The sequence below is a fragment of the Salvelinus namaycush genome, chromosome 32, assembly GCF_016432855.1.
Source record: "Salvelinus namaycush isolate Seneca chromosome 32, SaNama_1.0, whole genome shotgun sequence".
In the NCBI taxonomy this organism is placed as follows: Eukaryota; Metazoa; Chordata; class Actinopteri; order Salmoniformes; family Salmonidae; genus Salvelinus; species Salvelinus namaycush.
Window position 1 is genome coordinate 32347032 of NC_052338.1, and position 16979 is coordinate 32364010.

The window sequence follows — 16979 nt, forward strand, 5'->3', positions numbered from 1 at the left end:
AGCAGACTAGCAGAGACAGAGAGAAGACTAGCAGAGACAGAGAACAGACTAGCAGAGACAGAGAGAAGACAGAGAGCAGAGACAGAGAGCAGACTATCAGAGACAGAGAGCAGACTAGCAGAGACAGAGAACAGACTAGCAGAGACAGAGAGAAGACAGAGAGCAGAGACAGAGAGCAGACTAGCAGAGACAGAGAGCAGACTAGCAGAGACAGAGAACAGACTAGCAGAGACAGAGAGAAGACTAGCAGAGACAGAGAGCAGACTAGCAGAGACAGAGAGAAGACTAGCAGAGACAGAGAGCAGACTAGCAGAGACAGAGAGAAGACTAGCAGAGACAGAGAGAAGACTAGCAGAGACAGAGAGAAGACTAGCAGAGACAGAGAGCAGACTAGCAGAGACAGAGAGCAGACTAGCAGAGACAGAGAGAAGACTAGCAGAGACAGAGAGAAGACTAGCAGAGACAGAGAGAAGACTAGCAGACAGAGAGAAGACTAGCAGAGACAGAGAGCAGACTAGCAGAGACAGAGAGCAGACTAGCAGAGAGAGAGAGCAGACTAGCAGAGACAGAGAGCAGACTAGCAGAGACAGAGAGAAGACTAGCAGAGACAGAGAGCAGACTAGCAGAGAGAAACCTGACAGAGGAACAGGTAGAGGTTTACCTGGTGATGTCTTCAGAAAGCTGGGCTGGGTCAGGTGGATAGAACTTCACATTGAAGGTGAAGTCATAATTGGTGCCTGAGGAAATAATCTGTCATCAAAACACACTCACATCACGGTAACATTTTCCTCTCGTTAAAACATGCACAGCGGCCTCCCGGGTGGCGCAGTGGTCTAGGGCACTGCATCGCAGTGCTAGCTGCGCCACCAGAGTCTCTGGGTTCGCGCCCAGGCTCTGTCGCAGCCGGCCGCGACCGGGAGGTCCGTGGGGCGACGCACAATTGGCCTAGCGTCGTCCGGGTTAGGGAGGGTTTGGCCGGTAGGGATATCCTTGTCTCATCGCGCTCCAGCGACTCCTGTGGCGGGCCGGGCGCAGTGCGCGCTAACCAAGGGGGCCAGGTGCACGGTGTTTCCTCCGACACATTGGTGCGGCTGGCTTCCGGGTTGGAGGCGCGCTGTGTTAAGAAGCAGTGCGGCTTGGTTGGGTTGTGCTTCGGAGGACGCATGGCTTTCGACCTTCGTCTCTCCCGAGCCCGTACGGGAGTTGTAGCGATGAGACAAGATAGTAATTACTAGCGATTGGATACCACGAAAATTGGGGAGAAAAGGGGATAAAATAAAAATAAAATAAATAAAATAAAAAACATGCACAGCGATATTTAAAAAAAAACCTGGGTCGTATTCAATAGGCACCAAACGGAACAAAACTGACTGTTAGGGACTAACATGAACTTGTCCAATAAGAAACGCTCAATTTTCGTTCCAAAACGTTTAGCCACGGTGTGCACTAATGAATACCCCCCCTGAGTAATGAATGACGACGGTATTTTCGTCTCACCTGTACATGATTGTGCGTCTGCACAGATCTTGTCTAACTTTGCACCTACGTAGGTGGAGCAGAAAATGAAACGGGAGTGTCACGGTGAGGTGTACAGCCTTTCCACATTCAGGGTGTGTTCGAGGAAGAAGCTCGCAAGCCAGCCAACTTCAGCCGGTTAACTGGTGGCGTTTGACTTCCGTTGTGCGATCAGAACGCCCCAGTGTGCGATCAGAACGCCCCAGGCTGCGATCAGAACGCCCCAGTGTGCGATCAGAACGCCCCAGTGTGCGATCAGAACGCCCCAGTGTGCGATCAGAACGCCCCAGTGTGCGATCAGAACGCCCCAGGCTGCGATCAGAACGCCCCAGGCTGCGATCAGAACGCCCCAGGGTGCGCTCTCTGAGCGCTGCGAGAGAGAAACGCTCTGAACTTACGAAAGGCCCAGAGCGCACTGCCTGACACTGGAGGAAATTTACTAACGCACCCACGGTATAATTACCGTGAATTTAGCAAGAGGTTACAAGATAGAGGCACTACACAATGAGAACAGAGCAGAAGCCTCACCTTGAACCTGCCTGCGGATCTCCTTGGTGAAATCCATCCAGGTCTGTGGAAGATGAGAAGGAACATCATCAGACAAAACAAAGACTCAGATGTTGCTTCAATTAAAACTGAACATCAAACACCAGATACAAGAATGATGTGTCTAATATGTACAGTATCTACAGTGGCAGGAAAAAGTATTGAACCCTTTGGAATTACATGGATCTCTGAATAAATTGGTCATCAAATTTGACCTGATCTTTAATCTAAGTCACAACAATAGACAAACATAGTGTGCTTCAACTAATAACACTAATTATTAGAATTGTTCTTGTCTATATTGAATACATAATTTAAACATTCATAGTGTAGGTTGGACAAAGTTTGTGAACCCCAAGTCTAATGACTTCTCCAACAGCTAATTGGAGTCAGGAGTCAGCTAACCTGGAGTCCAATTAATAAGAAGAGGTTGGAGATGTTGGTTAGAGCTGCCCTGCAATATAAAAAAAACACTCACAAAATTTGAGTTTGCTATTCACAAGAAGCATTGCCTGATGTGAACCATGCCTCCAACAAAAGAGATCTCAGATGATCTAAGATTAAGAATTGTTGACTTGCATAAAGCTGGATAGGGTTATAACGTATCTATAAAAGCCTTGATGTTCATCAGTCCACTGTAAGACAAATTGTCTATAAATGGAGAAAGCTCAGCACTGTTGCTACTCTCCCTAGGAGTGGCCGTCCTGCAAAGATGACTGCGAGAGCACAGCACAGAACGCTCAATCAGGTTAAGAAGAATCCTAGAGTGTCAGCTAAAGACTTACAGACATCTCTGGAACATGCTAACATCTCTGTTGATGAGTCTACGATACGTAAAACACTAAACAAGAATGGTGTTCATGGGAGAACACTACGGAAGAAGTCACTGCTGACCAAAAAAAAAACATTGCTGCACGTCTGAAGTTCGCTAAAGTGCACCTGGATGTTCCACAGCGCTGCTGGTAAAATATTCTGTGGACAGATGAAACTACAGTTGAGTTGTTTGGAAGGAACACACAACACTATGTGTGGAGAAAAAAAGGCACAGCACACCAACATCAAAACATCATCCTCAACTGTAAAGTATGGAGGAGGGAACATCATGGTTTGGGACTGCTTTGCTGCCTCAGGGCCTGGACAGCTTGCTGTCATTGACGGAAAAATGAATTCCCAAGTTTATCAATACATTTTGCAGGAGAATGTAAGGCTATCTTTCTGCCAATTGAAGCTGGGTGATGCAACATGACAGCGACCCAAAACACAGAAGTAACTCAACAATAGAATGGCTTCAACAGAAGAAAATACACCTTCTGGAGTGGCCCAGTCAGAGTCCTGACCTCAACCCGATTTGAGATGCTGTGGCATGACCTCAAGAGAGCAGTTCACACCAGACATCCCAAGAATATTGCTGAACTGAAACAGTTTTGTAAAGAGGAATGGTCCAAAATTCCTCCTGACCGTTGTGCAGGTCTGATCCGCAACTACAGAAAATTTTAAGTTGAGGTTATTGCTGCCAAAGGAGGGTCAACCAGTTATTAAATCCAAGGGTTCACATATTTTTTCCACCCTCCACTGTGAATGTTTACACGGTGTGTTCAATAAAGACATGAAAACGTATACTTGTTTGTGTGTTATTAGTTTATGCAGACTGTGTCTATTGTTGTGACCTAGATGAAGATCAGATCAAATTTTATGATCAATTAATGCAGAAATCCAGATAATTTTTTGTGTGTTACCAATTTATGCATAAAACAAGTTATTTCCAAAGGGTTCACATACTTTTTCTTGCCACTGCATGTGGAAATCTACAGGTATAAATGTGAGCGTAACAGTGACTTACAGAGGTTATTAGTAACAGTGACTTACAGAGGTTATTAGTAACAGTGACTTACAGAGGTTATTAGTAACAGTGGGGTAGCAGGTAGCCTAGTGGTTAGAGTGTTGGACTAGTAACCGAAAGGTTGCTAAATCGAATCCCTGAGCTGACAAGGTACAAATCTGTCGTTCCGCCCCTGAACAAGGCAGTTAACCCACTGTTCCTATGTCGTCATTGTAAATAAGAATTTGTTCATAACTGACTTGCCTAGTTAAATAAAGGTAAAAAAAAAACAAAAAAACTGTGACTTAAAGAAGTTACATTAGTAACAGTGACTTACAGAAGTTACATTAGTAACAGTGACTTACAGAAGTTACATTAGTAACAGTGACTTACAGAAGTTACATTAGTAACAGTGACTTACAGAAGTTACATTAGTAACAGTGACTTACAGAAGTTACATTAGTAACAGTGACTTACAGAAGTTACATTAGTAACAGTGACTTACAGAAGTTACATTAGTAACAGTGACTTACAGAAGCAATATTAGTAACAGTGACTTACAGAAGTTACATTAGTAACAGTGACTTACAGAAGTTACATTAGTAACAGTGACTTACAGAAGTTACATTAGTAACAGTGACTTACAGAAGTTACATTAGTAACAGTGACTTACAGAAGTTACATTAGTAACAGTGACTTACAGAAGTTACATTAGTAAGAGTGACTTAAGACAACACAAGGGTTAAGGGTCAAAAAATGACCAGACACTATGTTTAACAGCAGAGAAAACCCCCTAAACTATATTTTCTAAACTTGAAATTTGTTGACTTTTCTTAGTGACCCCAACATTAGAAAAAGTGAAACATCGCCTTTGTTCATATTTCCATGAAACGCATTTTATCTCCACTGCCTAGATTATATATTTTACTTTTCTTTGGTCTGAGTATGTTTTTTCACCGGTCAACCCGTTGATTAGGGCGTTAGGGGCGGCACCCCACTTGTGATTGGTAATTTTTTTAATATATATATTCTGTAATTCATGGGTTTTAAATGCTTATAGTGTGGTAAATTTGTACATTTTCCATTTAAAAATCTAATGTTCATAACAAGCTGTTTAGTTACTACTCTGCTCCTCAGTGACCGCCAGCAGCAGCCGCTCCTCCTCCGTGACCGCCAGCAGCAGCCGCTCCTCCTCCGTGACCGCCAGCAGCGGCCGCTCCTCCTCCGTGACCGCCAGCAGCGGCCGCTCCTCCTCCGTGACCGCCAGCAGCGGCCGCTCCTCCTCCGTGACCGCCAGCAGCGGCCGCTCCTCCTCCGTGGGCGCCAGCAGCGGCCGCTCCTCCTCCGTGACCGCCAGCAGCAGCCGCTCCTCCTCCGTGACCGCCAGCAGCGGCCGCTCCTCCTCCGTGACCGCCAGCAGCGGCCGCTCCTCCTCCGTGAACTCCAGCAGCGGCCGCTCCTCCTCCGTGGGCGCATAGGCCCTGAGAACATTTCTTGAACTGCTTTGCCAACTATTTACAATGGGGGGGAACTGCCCCAACGAAATCGCAGGATTCCATAGCAGAAATTACAACAGCACAAAGTAAATTAACCGTCCTGGGGGCGCTTAAATGTGTGTTCAGTCAGAACTTCTGGGTCTGCTCTAGTCTCCCAATAACTATCGCGCCAGACGGCTTACTTCTGGATCTGCTCTATCAGGTACAGATGGTGCTAAAGGAAATTGTAATTCACTTGTAAATAAATATTCATAACAGTCATGGGAGCCTGGGACTTGATAAACCGGACAACTACATCCAACAAGAGTCCAAGGACAGAGGGATACACTAGCTAGAACCTTCTCATCAAGGATCTGGTAGGACAAAAAAGTATGAAGTTGGCTGGCCAATTTGATTGTTTCCCCATGTGGTTCACCAGGTTCTACTGTCATGTGTGGACTAAAACAGCATAAAACCTGGTGTATCACAAAGCATGATCAAATTAATATTTAATTTTTAAAAAATGACCTGGAGCCAGTGGGTTTGGCGACGAGTATGAAGCGAGGGCCAGCCAACGAGAGCATACAGGTCACAGTGGTGGGTAGTATATGGGCCTTCGGTGACAAAATGGATGGCACTGTGATAGACTGCATCCAATTTATTGAGTAGGGTATTGGAGGCTATTTTGTAAATGACGTAGGATAGATATAGGTCTGTAGCAGTTTGGGTCAAGAGTGTGTCCCCCTTTGAAGAGGGGGATGACCGCAGCTGCTTTCCAATCTTTGGGAATCTCAGACGACACGAAAGAGAGGTTAACCAGCTACAGTAATTTTTGGAAACATTGATTGCTAGCTAGTTGGCTCTCATGCCAATTTTAAGTCTTTCTAAACTCAAATCTGACTAACTTGGAAATATAAAGTTACACTACATGACCAATGCTCATTGACCATTTCATTCCAAAATCATGGGTATTAATATGGAGTTGGTCACCCCTTTGCTGCTATAACAACCTCCACTATTCTGGGAAGGCTTTCCACTAGATGTTGCAACATTGGAGAGAAGACCAGAATTGTCTAGAATGTCATTGTATGCTGTAGCGTTAATATTTATCTTCCCTGGAACTAAGGAGCCCGAACCATGAAAAACAGCCCCAGACCATTATTCCTCCTCCACCAAACTTTACAGTTGGCACTATGCATTGGGGAGGGTAGCGTTCTCCTGGCATCTGCCAAACCCAGATTCGTCCGTTGGACTGCCAGACGGTGAAGCGTGATTCATCACTCCAGAGAAAGCGTTTCCACTGCTCCAGAGTCTAATGGTGGTGACCTTTACACCACTCCAGCCGATGCTTGGCATTGCGCATGCTGAGCTTAGGCTTGTGACTCATTTCATGAAGCTCCTGACGAACAGTTCTTGTGCTGACGTTGCTTCCAAAGGCAGTTTGGAACTCGGTAGTGAGTGTTGCAACGGAGGACAGATGCACTTCGTGGCTGAGCTGTTGTTGCTCCTAGACGTTTCCACTTCACAATAACAGCACTTACAGTTGACCGGGGTCAGCTCTAGCAGGGAAGACATTTTACGAACTGACTTGTTGGAAAGGTGGCATTCTATGACGGAGCTACGTTGAAAGTCACTGAGCTCTTCAGTAAGGCCATTCAACTGCTATTGTTTTCCTATGAAGATTGCATGGCTGTGTGCTCGATTATATATACCTGTGCGCAATGGGTGTGGCTGAAATAGCTGAATCCACTAATTTGAAGGGGTGTCCACATACTTTTGTATACATAGTGTATTTCAGAATGAAAGTTACCTGGCTAGCCCATCATGCTTTGTGACATTGTTAGCTAGCAATCCTCAGTTAGATAATGCTTTGTGACATTGTTAGCCAGCTATCCCCAGTTAGATAATGCTTTGTGACATTATGTTAGCTAGCTATCCCCAGTTAGATAATGCTTTGTGACATTATGTTAGCTAGTTATCCCCAGTTAGATAATGCTTTGTGACATTATGTTAGCTAGCTATCCCCAGTTAGATAATGCTTTGTGACATTATGTTAGCTAGTTATCCCCAGTTAGATAATGCTTTGTGACATTATGTTAGCTAGTTATCCCCAGTTAGATAATGCTTTGTGACATTATGTTAGCTAGTTATCCCCAGTTAGATAATGCTTTGTGACATTACGTTAGCTAGTTATCCCCAGTTAGATAATGCTTTGTGACATTATGTTAGCTAGTTATCTCCAGTTAGTTAATGCTTTGTGACATTACGTTAGCTAGTTATCCCCAGTTAGATCATGTGTTTTCACTTATATCATCTGCATGCTTGTTGCGTTCTCCCTGGTGAACTCGTTTGTGCGTGAGCTGCCTGCTCGCTCTAAATAGTTTAATCTAATCCGTTCTAAACAGTGGCAGCATGTGCAGCAGCGGCCATTTTGGTTTTTGACATGCAAAAGTGAAATAGGTGTATTGATGCTGTTGTTCAAAACGCACAAATCGCTTTATACATCTTCTCAAAGAAACTACCGATAAAACTTTTCATATTTCTGTCCTGACAACTCCAACCACCTCGCGCCCCGGATATTGAGCCAATCAGGTGACAACTCAAAAGAAAACCTCAACTTGTGAGTCACAAAGCAGAAAAAAGGTTTGGAAACTTAAGAGCAACAGACCTTCACGGAGGGCGACTCCCAGATGGCCAGACCGTAATAGTCTCTCTCCAGCAGGTTGAGGTGGTCACACACCTTGGTGAACAGCTCCACTCCTTTGGCATGTTTCTAAAGGGAAGAGAGAAAAATGTCATACAGAGCCATAATAAACCTGTCTTTAACTGTGTAGGGCATTTGCCATGTTTCTAAAAGCAGGAGAGATACAATGCCTTCTGAAAGTATTCTGACCCGTTGACTTTTTCCACATTTTATTCTAAAATGGATTAAATTGCTTTTTCCCTCATCAAACTACACACAATACCCCATAAAGACAAAGCAAAGCAAAAACAAGTTGTATAAAAAAATCAATTAAAAATTAACTGAAATATCACATTTACATAAGTATTCAGACCCTTTTTACTCAGTACTTTGTTGAAGCACCTTTGGCAGCGAATACAGCCTCGAGTCTTCTTGGGTATGACGCTACAAGCTTGGCACCTGTATATGGGGAGTTTCTCCCCTTCTCTGCAGATCCTCTCAAGCTCTGTCAGGTTGGATGGGTAGCGTCATTGCACAGCTATTTTCAAGTCTCTCCAGAGATGTTTGATCGGGTTCAAGTCTGGACTCTGTCTGGGCCACTCAAGGACATTCAGAGACTTGTCCTGAAGCCACTCCTGTGTTGTCTTGGCTGTGTGCTTAGGGTTGTTGTCCTGTTGGAAGGTGAACCTTCGCCCCAGTCTGAGGTCCTGAGCACTCTGGAGCAGGTTTTGATCAAGGGTCTCTCTGTACTTTGCTCCATTCATATTTCCCTCAATCCTGTCTAGTCTCCCAGTCCCTGACACTGAAAAACATCCCCACAGCATGATGCTGCCACCACCATGCTTCAACGTAGGGATGGTGCCAGGATTCCTCCAGGTGTGACACTTGGCATTCAGGCCAAAGAATTCAATCCAGGTTTCATCACACCAGAGAATCTTGTTTCTCATGGTCTGAGAGATTTAAGTGCCTTTTGGCAAACTCCAAGCGGGCTGGCATGTGCCTTTTACTGAAGAGTGACTTCCATCTGGCCACTCTACCGTAAATGCCTGATTGGTGGAGTGCTGCAGAGATAGTTATCCTTCTAAAAGGTTCTCCCATCTCCATAGAGGAAATCTGGAGCTCTGTTAGAGTGACACAATCCTGTCTCGGAGCTCTAAGGACAATTCCTTCGACCTCATGGCTTGGTCTTTCCTTTGACATGCACTGTCAACTGTGGGACCTTATATAGACAGGTGTGTGCCTGTCCAAATCATGTCCAATCAATTGAATTTACCACAGGGGGACTCCAATCAAGTTGGAGAAACATCTCAAGGAAGATCAATGGAAACAGAATGCACCTGAGCTCAATTTTGAGTCTCATAGCAAAGGCTCAGAATAATTATGTAAATACGGTATTTATGTTTTTCATTTTTAATATATTTGTAAACATTTATAAAAACCTGTTTTTGCTTTGTCATTATGTGGTATTGTGTGTAGATTAATGAGGAAAATAATTAATTAATAAAATTTTAGAATAAGGCTGTAACGTAACAAAATGTGGAAAAAGTCAAGGGGTCTGAATACTTTCAGATGGCATTGTACGCAAAAAGCCAGTCTAGCAAAATATATAGCGCATAGAATTAAAAAGCTATTGTATGATATTATTCATTCTAATCAGAAAGGTATTTTACATGGACGATATATTGGAAATAATAGAACACCATGAAAAATCTGGGATACCAGTCCTGCTATTCATAGCTGACTTTGAAAAGGCTTTTGATAAAGTACGGCTGGAGTTAATATATAAATGCCTGGAAGATTTCAATTTTGGGGAATCTCCTATAAAACGGGTTAAAGTCATGTATTACTTAAAATTAAAATTACTTGTGTCATGCACAAAGTAGATGTCCTAACCGACATGCCAAAACTATAGTTTGTTAACAAGAAATTTGTGGAGTGGTTGAAAAATGAGTTTTAATGACTCCAACCTAAGTGTATGTAAACTTCTGACTTCAACTGTATATGTATGTACAGTACCAGTCAAAAGTTTGGACACACATACTCATTACATTAAAAAAAATGGGGGAAAAAAGAGAATAATAGAGAAGAGATCAAAACCTGGCCTCCACAATCACCTGACCTCAACCCAATTGAGATGGATTGGGATGAGTTGGACCGCAGAGTGAAGGAAAAGCAGCCAACAAGTGCTCAGCATATGTGGGAACTCCTTCAAGACTGTTAGAAAAGCATTCCAGGTGAAGCTGGTTGAGAGAATGAGTGTGCAAAGCTGTCATCATGGCAAAGGGTGGCTACTTTGAAGAATCTCAAATATAAACTATATTTTGATTTGTTTAACAAATCGTTTTGGTTACTACATGATTCCATATGTGTTATTTCATAGCGTGTCAACCTTGTGACTGGTACTGTATGAAAAAATCTGACAAGTATATAGAATTTGGCAAGACAGCACAAACCGTCCTGGGTCCCCCAGGCTATGTATCCTAGGATTCCAGCTATAATAAATAATTATTTGGTAATATTGGGACTTACATCCAGCTCACACTCAAACAGAGTGTCGTCCAGCAGTGTAACTTTAATTTGCATGATCCTGGGTCGACGGGGAGCCTTAGGAGGTTGAGCGTCTTCCTCGGCTGTCTTCTCCTTTAGCCCTTTCTCTCCCTCCCCCTCCTCGCCCTCTCTTCCTTCTCCCTCTCCCTCGGGGCCCTCCTCCTTTTTCTCCTTCTCCTGGGCACTGTCCTCTTCTCTTTTCTCCTTGTCTTTCTCTCCCCCCTCGTCCTCAGAGTCTTTCTCAGTGTCTGGGTCTTCCTTCTGGTCTACCTGGACAGGTTGGAGGAAAAAGACACAAGACACATTTTTAACACATTCCATTTTATATTCATTCCAAAAACACATACATGGACACATTTGCATCTGTGTGTAAGACAAACATCCTTGCTTAAAGCTACACAGAACAAACAGCTTTACAAACGACAAAGACATGATATTGATACAGTTGAAGTCAGAAGTTTACATACACCTTAGCCAAACACATTTAAACTCAGTTTTCACAATTCCTGACCTTTTTACTCCTAGTAAAAATTCCCTGTCTTAGGTCAGTTAGGATCACCACTTTATTTTAAGAATGTGAAATGTCAGAATAATAGTAGAGAAAATGATTTATTCCAGCTTTTATTTCTTTCATCACATTCCCAGTGGGTCAGAAGTTTACATACACTCAATTAGTATTTGGTTCATTGCCTTTAAATTGTTTAACTTGGGTAAAACGTTTCAGGTAGCCTTCCACAAGCTTCCCACAATAAGTTGTGTGAATTTTGGCCCATTCCTCCTGACAGAGCTGGTGTAACTGAGTCAGGTTTGTAGGCCTCCTTGCTCGCACACACTTTTTCGGTTCTGCCCACAAATTTTCTGTAGGATTGAGGTCAGGGCTTTGTGATGGCCACTCCAATACCTTGACTTTGTTGGCCTTAAGCCATTTTGCCACAACTTTGGAAGTATGCTTGGGGTCATTGTCTATTTAGAAGACCCATTTGCGACCAAGCTTTAACTTCTTGACTGATGTCTTGAGATGTTGCTTCAATATGTCCACATCATTTTCCCACCTCATGATGCCATCTATTATGTGAAGTGCACCAGTCCCTCCTGCAGCAAAGCACCCCCACAACATGATGCGGCCACCCCTGTGCTTCACGGTTGGGATGGTTGTTCTTCGGCTTGCAAGCCTCCCCCTTTTTCCTCCAAACATAACGATGGTCATTATGACCAAATAGTTCTATTTTTGTTTCATCAGACCAGAGGACATTTCTCCAAATGTACAATCTTCGTCCCCATGTGCAGTTGCAAACCGTAGTCTGGCTTTTTTATGGCGGTTTTGGAGTAGTGGCTTCTTCCTTGCTGAACGGCCTTTCAGGTTATGTCGATATAGGACTCGTTTTACTGTGGATATAGATACGTTTGTACCCGTTTCCTCCAGCATCTTCACAAGGTCCTTTGCTGTTGTTCTGGGATTGACTTGCACTTTTCGCACCAAAGTACGTTCATCTCTAGGAGAAAGAACGCGTCTCCTTCCTGAGCGGTATGATGGCTGCGTGGTCCCATGGAGTTTATACTTGCGTACTATTGTTTGTACAGATGAACGTGGTACCTTCAGGCGTTTGGAAATTGCTCCCAAGGATGAACCAGACTTGTGGGAGTCTACACTTTTTTTTCTGAGGTCTTGACTGATTTCTTTAGATTTTCCCATGATGTCAAGCAAAGAGGCACTGAGTTTGAAGGTAGGCCTTGAAATACATCCACAGTGACTCAAATGATGTCAATTAGTCTATCAGAGGCTTCTAAAGCCATGACATAATTTTCTGGAATTTTCCAAGCTGTTTAAAGGCACAGTCAATTTAGTGTATGTAAACTTCTGACCCACTGGAATACAGTGAATTATAAGTTAAATAATCTGTCTGTAAACAATTGTTGGAAAAATTACTTAGGTCATGCACAAAGTAGATGTCCTAACCGACTTGCCAAAACTATAGTTTGTTAACAAGACATTTGTGGAGTGGTTGAAAAACAAGTTTTAATGACTCCAACCTAAGTGTATGTAAACTTCCGACTTCAACTGTATATATAGGTAAGCTCGTCTATACCATCACTGTTCAGTCTCAGACAATGTCCAGTCAGTTAACACGTGATACCTTTACAACCACACACCTGGAGGCATTTAAAAACCATTAACCCTAAGCTCAAACCCAAAAGTTATTAGTCAGGTCAACCGTTCTGGTTCTGCATCTCTACACTTCACTACAGGCGAGCTAAACAAAGGCTTTGTCACACACACACACATACAGACACACCACACACACACACACACACACACACACATACAGACACACCACACACACACACACACCACACACCACACACAACACACACACACAAAGGCTCTGGCAATGAATAATTAAAGTTGCAATACAGCAAAAAGTAAAGTAAATCCCTGTTGACACTGAAGGAAGGAACAGGGTCTTAAAATAACTACTGATCAGTGAGAGGAAGGGAACTAGTTGGACTGGGACCAGCCAGCCCGCCCGCCAGCCAGGCAAAGACTACCTAAGCTCAGACAAACCTTTCAGAGGAGCCGAATGGAGCCTCCCTACACTAAACGAGTCCCTTATCAAAGGCATGACCTCAGAGAGCAGAGAGAGAGAGAGAGAGAGAGATAGATAGGATACTTAGACCCAAAGAGGAGAGCCCTTATGTATTACTGTTGTAGTCTACTGTAGTCTGTAACCCTTTATAAAATACATGGTAGAAGTATAGGAAAGTGGTTTGAATAAAGTCCTAACTATTGTGACTATTGTTAGGTTCTTGTTTTTCAGAGTAAATAACTCACGGACACTAGAGAAGCTTTAACCAAGTTTAATTCTTCCCAAAGGTTCTGTACAGCTGTAATCAGACATTCCTCACATCACAGTTTATATACATCCCACTTAAGACACTCCTCTTTCTCTCCAATCCTTACATTGTATGGCTCTACAGGAAGTTAATAAAGAGGGTAACAGGACACCAAACATTTATTACTCTCTTAAGAGAATCTGTCCTCACCTCCTGACCTCAAACCCCTCTTTCATCTTATTCACAGACGTCCATCTGTCTCCCCTGTATCAACACATCGCTCTCCTCTCATCCCCCCCAACACATTCCGAACACATTCCGACGCCATCTGTCTCCCCTGTATCAACACATCGCTCTCCTCTCATCCCCCCCCAACACATTCCAACGCAATCTGTCTCCCCTCTATCAACACATCGCTCTCCTCTCATCCCCCCAACACATTCCGACGCCATCTGTCTCCCCTCTATCAACACGTCGCTCTCCTCTCATCCCCCCCAACACATTCCGACGCCATCTGTCTCCCCTGTATCAACACGTCGCTCTCCTCTCATCCCCCCCAACACATTCCGACGCCATCTGTCTCCCCTGTATCAACACATCGCTCTCCTCTCATCCCCCCCAACACATTCCGACGCCATCTGTCTCCCCTGTATCAACACATCGCTCTCCTCTCATCCCCCCCAACACATTCCGACGCCATCTGTCTCCCCTGTATCAACACATCGCTCTCCTCTCACCCCCCCCTCCAACACATTCCGACGCCATCTGTCTCCCCTCTATCAACACGTCGCTCTCCTCTCATCCCCCCCAACACATTCCGACGCCATCTGTCTCCCCTCTATCAACACATCGCTCTCCTCTCATCCCCCCCAACACATTCCGACGCCATCTGTCTCCCCTGTATCAACACATCGCTCTCCTCTCATCCCCCCCAACACATTCCGACGCCATCTGTCTCCCCTGTATCAACACGTCGCTCTCCTCTCATCCCCCCCAACACATTCCGACGCCATCTGTCTCCCCTGTATCAACACATCGCTCTCCTCTCATCCCCCCCAACACATTCCGACGCCATCTGTCTCCCCTGTATCAACACATCGCTCTCCTCTCACCCCCCCCTCCAACACATTCCGACGCCATCTGTCTCCCCTCTATCAACACGTCGCTCTCCTCTCATCCCCCCCAACACATTCCGACGCCATCTGTCTCCCCTCTATCAACACATCGCTCTCCTCTCATCCCCCCCAACACATTCCGACGCCATCTGTCTCCCCTCTATCAACACATCGCTCTCCTCTCATCCCCCCCAACACATTCCGACGCCATCTGTCTCCCCTGTATCAACACATCGCTCTCCTCTCATCCCCCCCAACACATTCCGACGCCATCTGTCTCCCCTGTATCAACACATCGCTCTCCTCTCATCCCCCCCAACACATTCCGACGCCATCTGTCTCCCCTCTATCAACACATCGCTCTCCTCTCATCCCCCCCAACACATTCCGACGCCATCTGTCTCCCCTCTATCAACACATCGCTCTCCTCTCACCCCCCCCAACACATTCCGACGCCATCTGTCTCCCCTGTATCAACACATCGCTCTCCTCTCATCCCCCCCAACACATTCCGACGCCATCTGTCTCCCCTGTATCAACACATCGCTCTCCTCTCATCCCCCCCAACACATTCTGACGCCATCTGTCTCCCCTGTATCAACACACCGCTCTCCTCTCATCCCCCCCAACACATTCCGACGCCATCTGTCTCCCCTGTATCAACACATCGCTCTCCTCTCATCCCCCCCAACACATTCCGACGCTATCTGTCTTTCCTGTATCAACACATCGCTCTCCTCTCATCCCCCCCAACACATTCCGACGCTATCTGTCTTTCCTGTATCAACACATCGCTCTCCTCTCATCCCCCCAACACATTCCGACGCCATCTGTCTCCCCTGTATCAACACATCGCTCTCCTCTCATCCCCCCCCAACACATTCCGATGCCATCTGTCTCCCCTCTATCAACACATCGCTCTCCTCTCATCCCCCCAACACATTCCGACGCCATCTGTCTCCCCTGTATCAACACATCGCTCTCCTCTCATCCCCCCCAACACATTCCGACGCCATCTGTCTCCCCTGTATCAACACATCACTCTCCTCTCATCCCCCCCAACACATTCCGACGCCATCTGTCTCCCCTGTATCAACACATCGCTCTCCTCTCATCCCCCCCCAACACATTCCGACGCCATCTGTCTCCCCTCTATCAACACATCGCTCTCCTCTCATCCCCCCCAACACATTCCGACGCCATCTGTCTCCCCTGTATCAACACATCGCTCTCCTCTCATCCCCCCCAACACATTCCGACGCCATCTGTCTCCCCTGTATCAACACATCGCTCTCCTCTCATCCCCCCCAACACATTCCGACGCCATCTGTCTCCCCTGTATCAACACATCGCTCTCCTCTCATCCCCCCCAACACATTCCGACGCCATCTGTCTCCCCTGTATCAACACATCGCTCTCCTCTCATCCCCCCCAACACATTCCGACGCCATCTGTCTCCCCTGTATCAACACATCGCTCTCCTCTCATCCCCCCCCCAACACATTCCGACGCCATCTGTCTCCCCTGTATCAACACATCGCTCTCCTCTCATCCCCCCCAACACATTCCGACGCCATCTGTCTCCCCTCTATCAACACATCGTTCTCCTCTCATCCCCCCCAACACATTCTGACGCCATCTGTCTCCCCTGTATCAACACATCGCTCTCCTCTCATCCCCCCCCAACACATTCCGACGCCATCTGTCTCCCCTGTATCAACACATCGCTCTCCTCTCATCCCCCCCAACACATTCCGACGCCATCTGTCTCCCCTGTATCAACACATCGCTCTCCTCTCATCCCCCCCAACACATTCCGACGCCATCTGTCTCCCCTGTATCAACACATCGCTCTCCTCTCATCCCCCCCCAACACATTCCGACGCCATCTGTCTCCCCTGTATCAACACATCGCTCTCCTCTCATCCCCCCCAACACATTCCGACGCCATCTGTCTCCCCTCTATCAACACATCGCTCTCCTCTCATCCCCCCCAACACATTCCGACGCCATCTGTCTCCCCTGTATCAACACATCGCTCTCCTCTCATCCCCCCCAACACATTCCGACGCCTTCTGTCTCCCCTGTATCAACACATCGCTCTCCTCTCATCCCCCCCAACACATTCCGACGCCATCTGTCTCCCCTGTATCAACACATCGCTCTCCTCTCATCCCCCCCAACACATTCCGACGCCATCTGTCTCCCCTGTATCAACACATCGCTCTCCTCTCATCCCCCCCAACACATTCCGACGCCATCTGTCTCCCCTCTATCAACACATCGCTCTCCTCTCATCCCCCCCCAACACATTCCGACGCCATCTGTCTCCCCTGTATCAACACATCGCTCTCCTCTCATCCCCCCCCAACACATTCCGACGCCATCTGTCTCCCCTCTATCAACACATCGCTCTCCTCTCATCCCCCCCAACACATTCCGACGCC

At 45.9% G+C, this 16979-nt stretch overlaps 1 protein-coding gene across 1 annotated transcript in view; it reads right to left on the reverse strand.

Annotated features, from left to right (window-relative positions):
* Window positions 1–10621, reverse strand: part of LOC120027096 (protein 4.1-like) — a 91203-nt gene extending 80582 nt beyond the window's left edge. Inside the window, exons 1-4 of the mRNA XM_038971935.1 lie at window positions 10568–10621; window positions 8024–8128; window positions 2044–2086; window positions 662–737 (exon numbers count right to left, since the gene is read on the reverse strand). Of these exons, the coding sequence (XP_038827863.1) occupies window positions 662–737; window positions 2044–2086; window positions 8024–8128; window positions 10568–10621 (278 nt within the window). The remainder of the gene's footprint in view (window positions 1–661; window positions 738–2043; window positions 2087–8023; window positions 8129–10567) is intronic.
* Between the last annotated feature and the right edge of the window lie 6358 nt (window positions 10622–16979).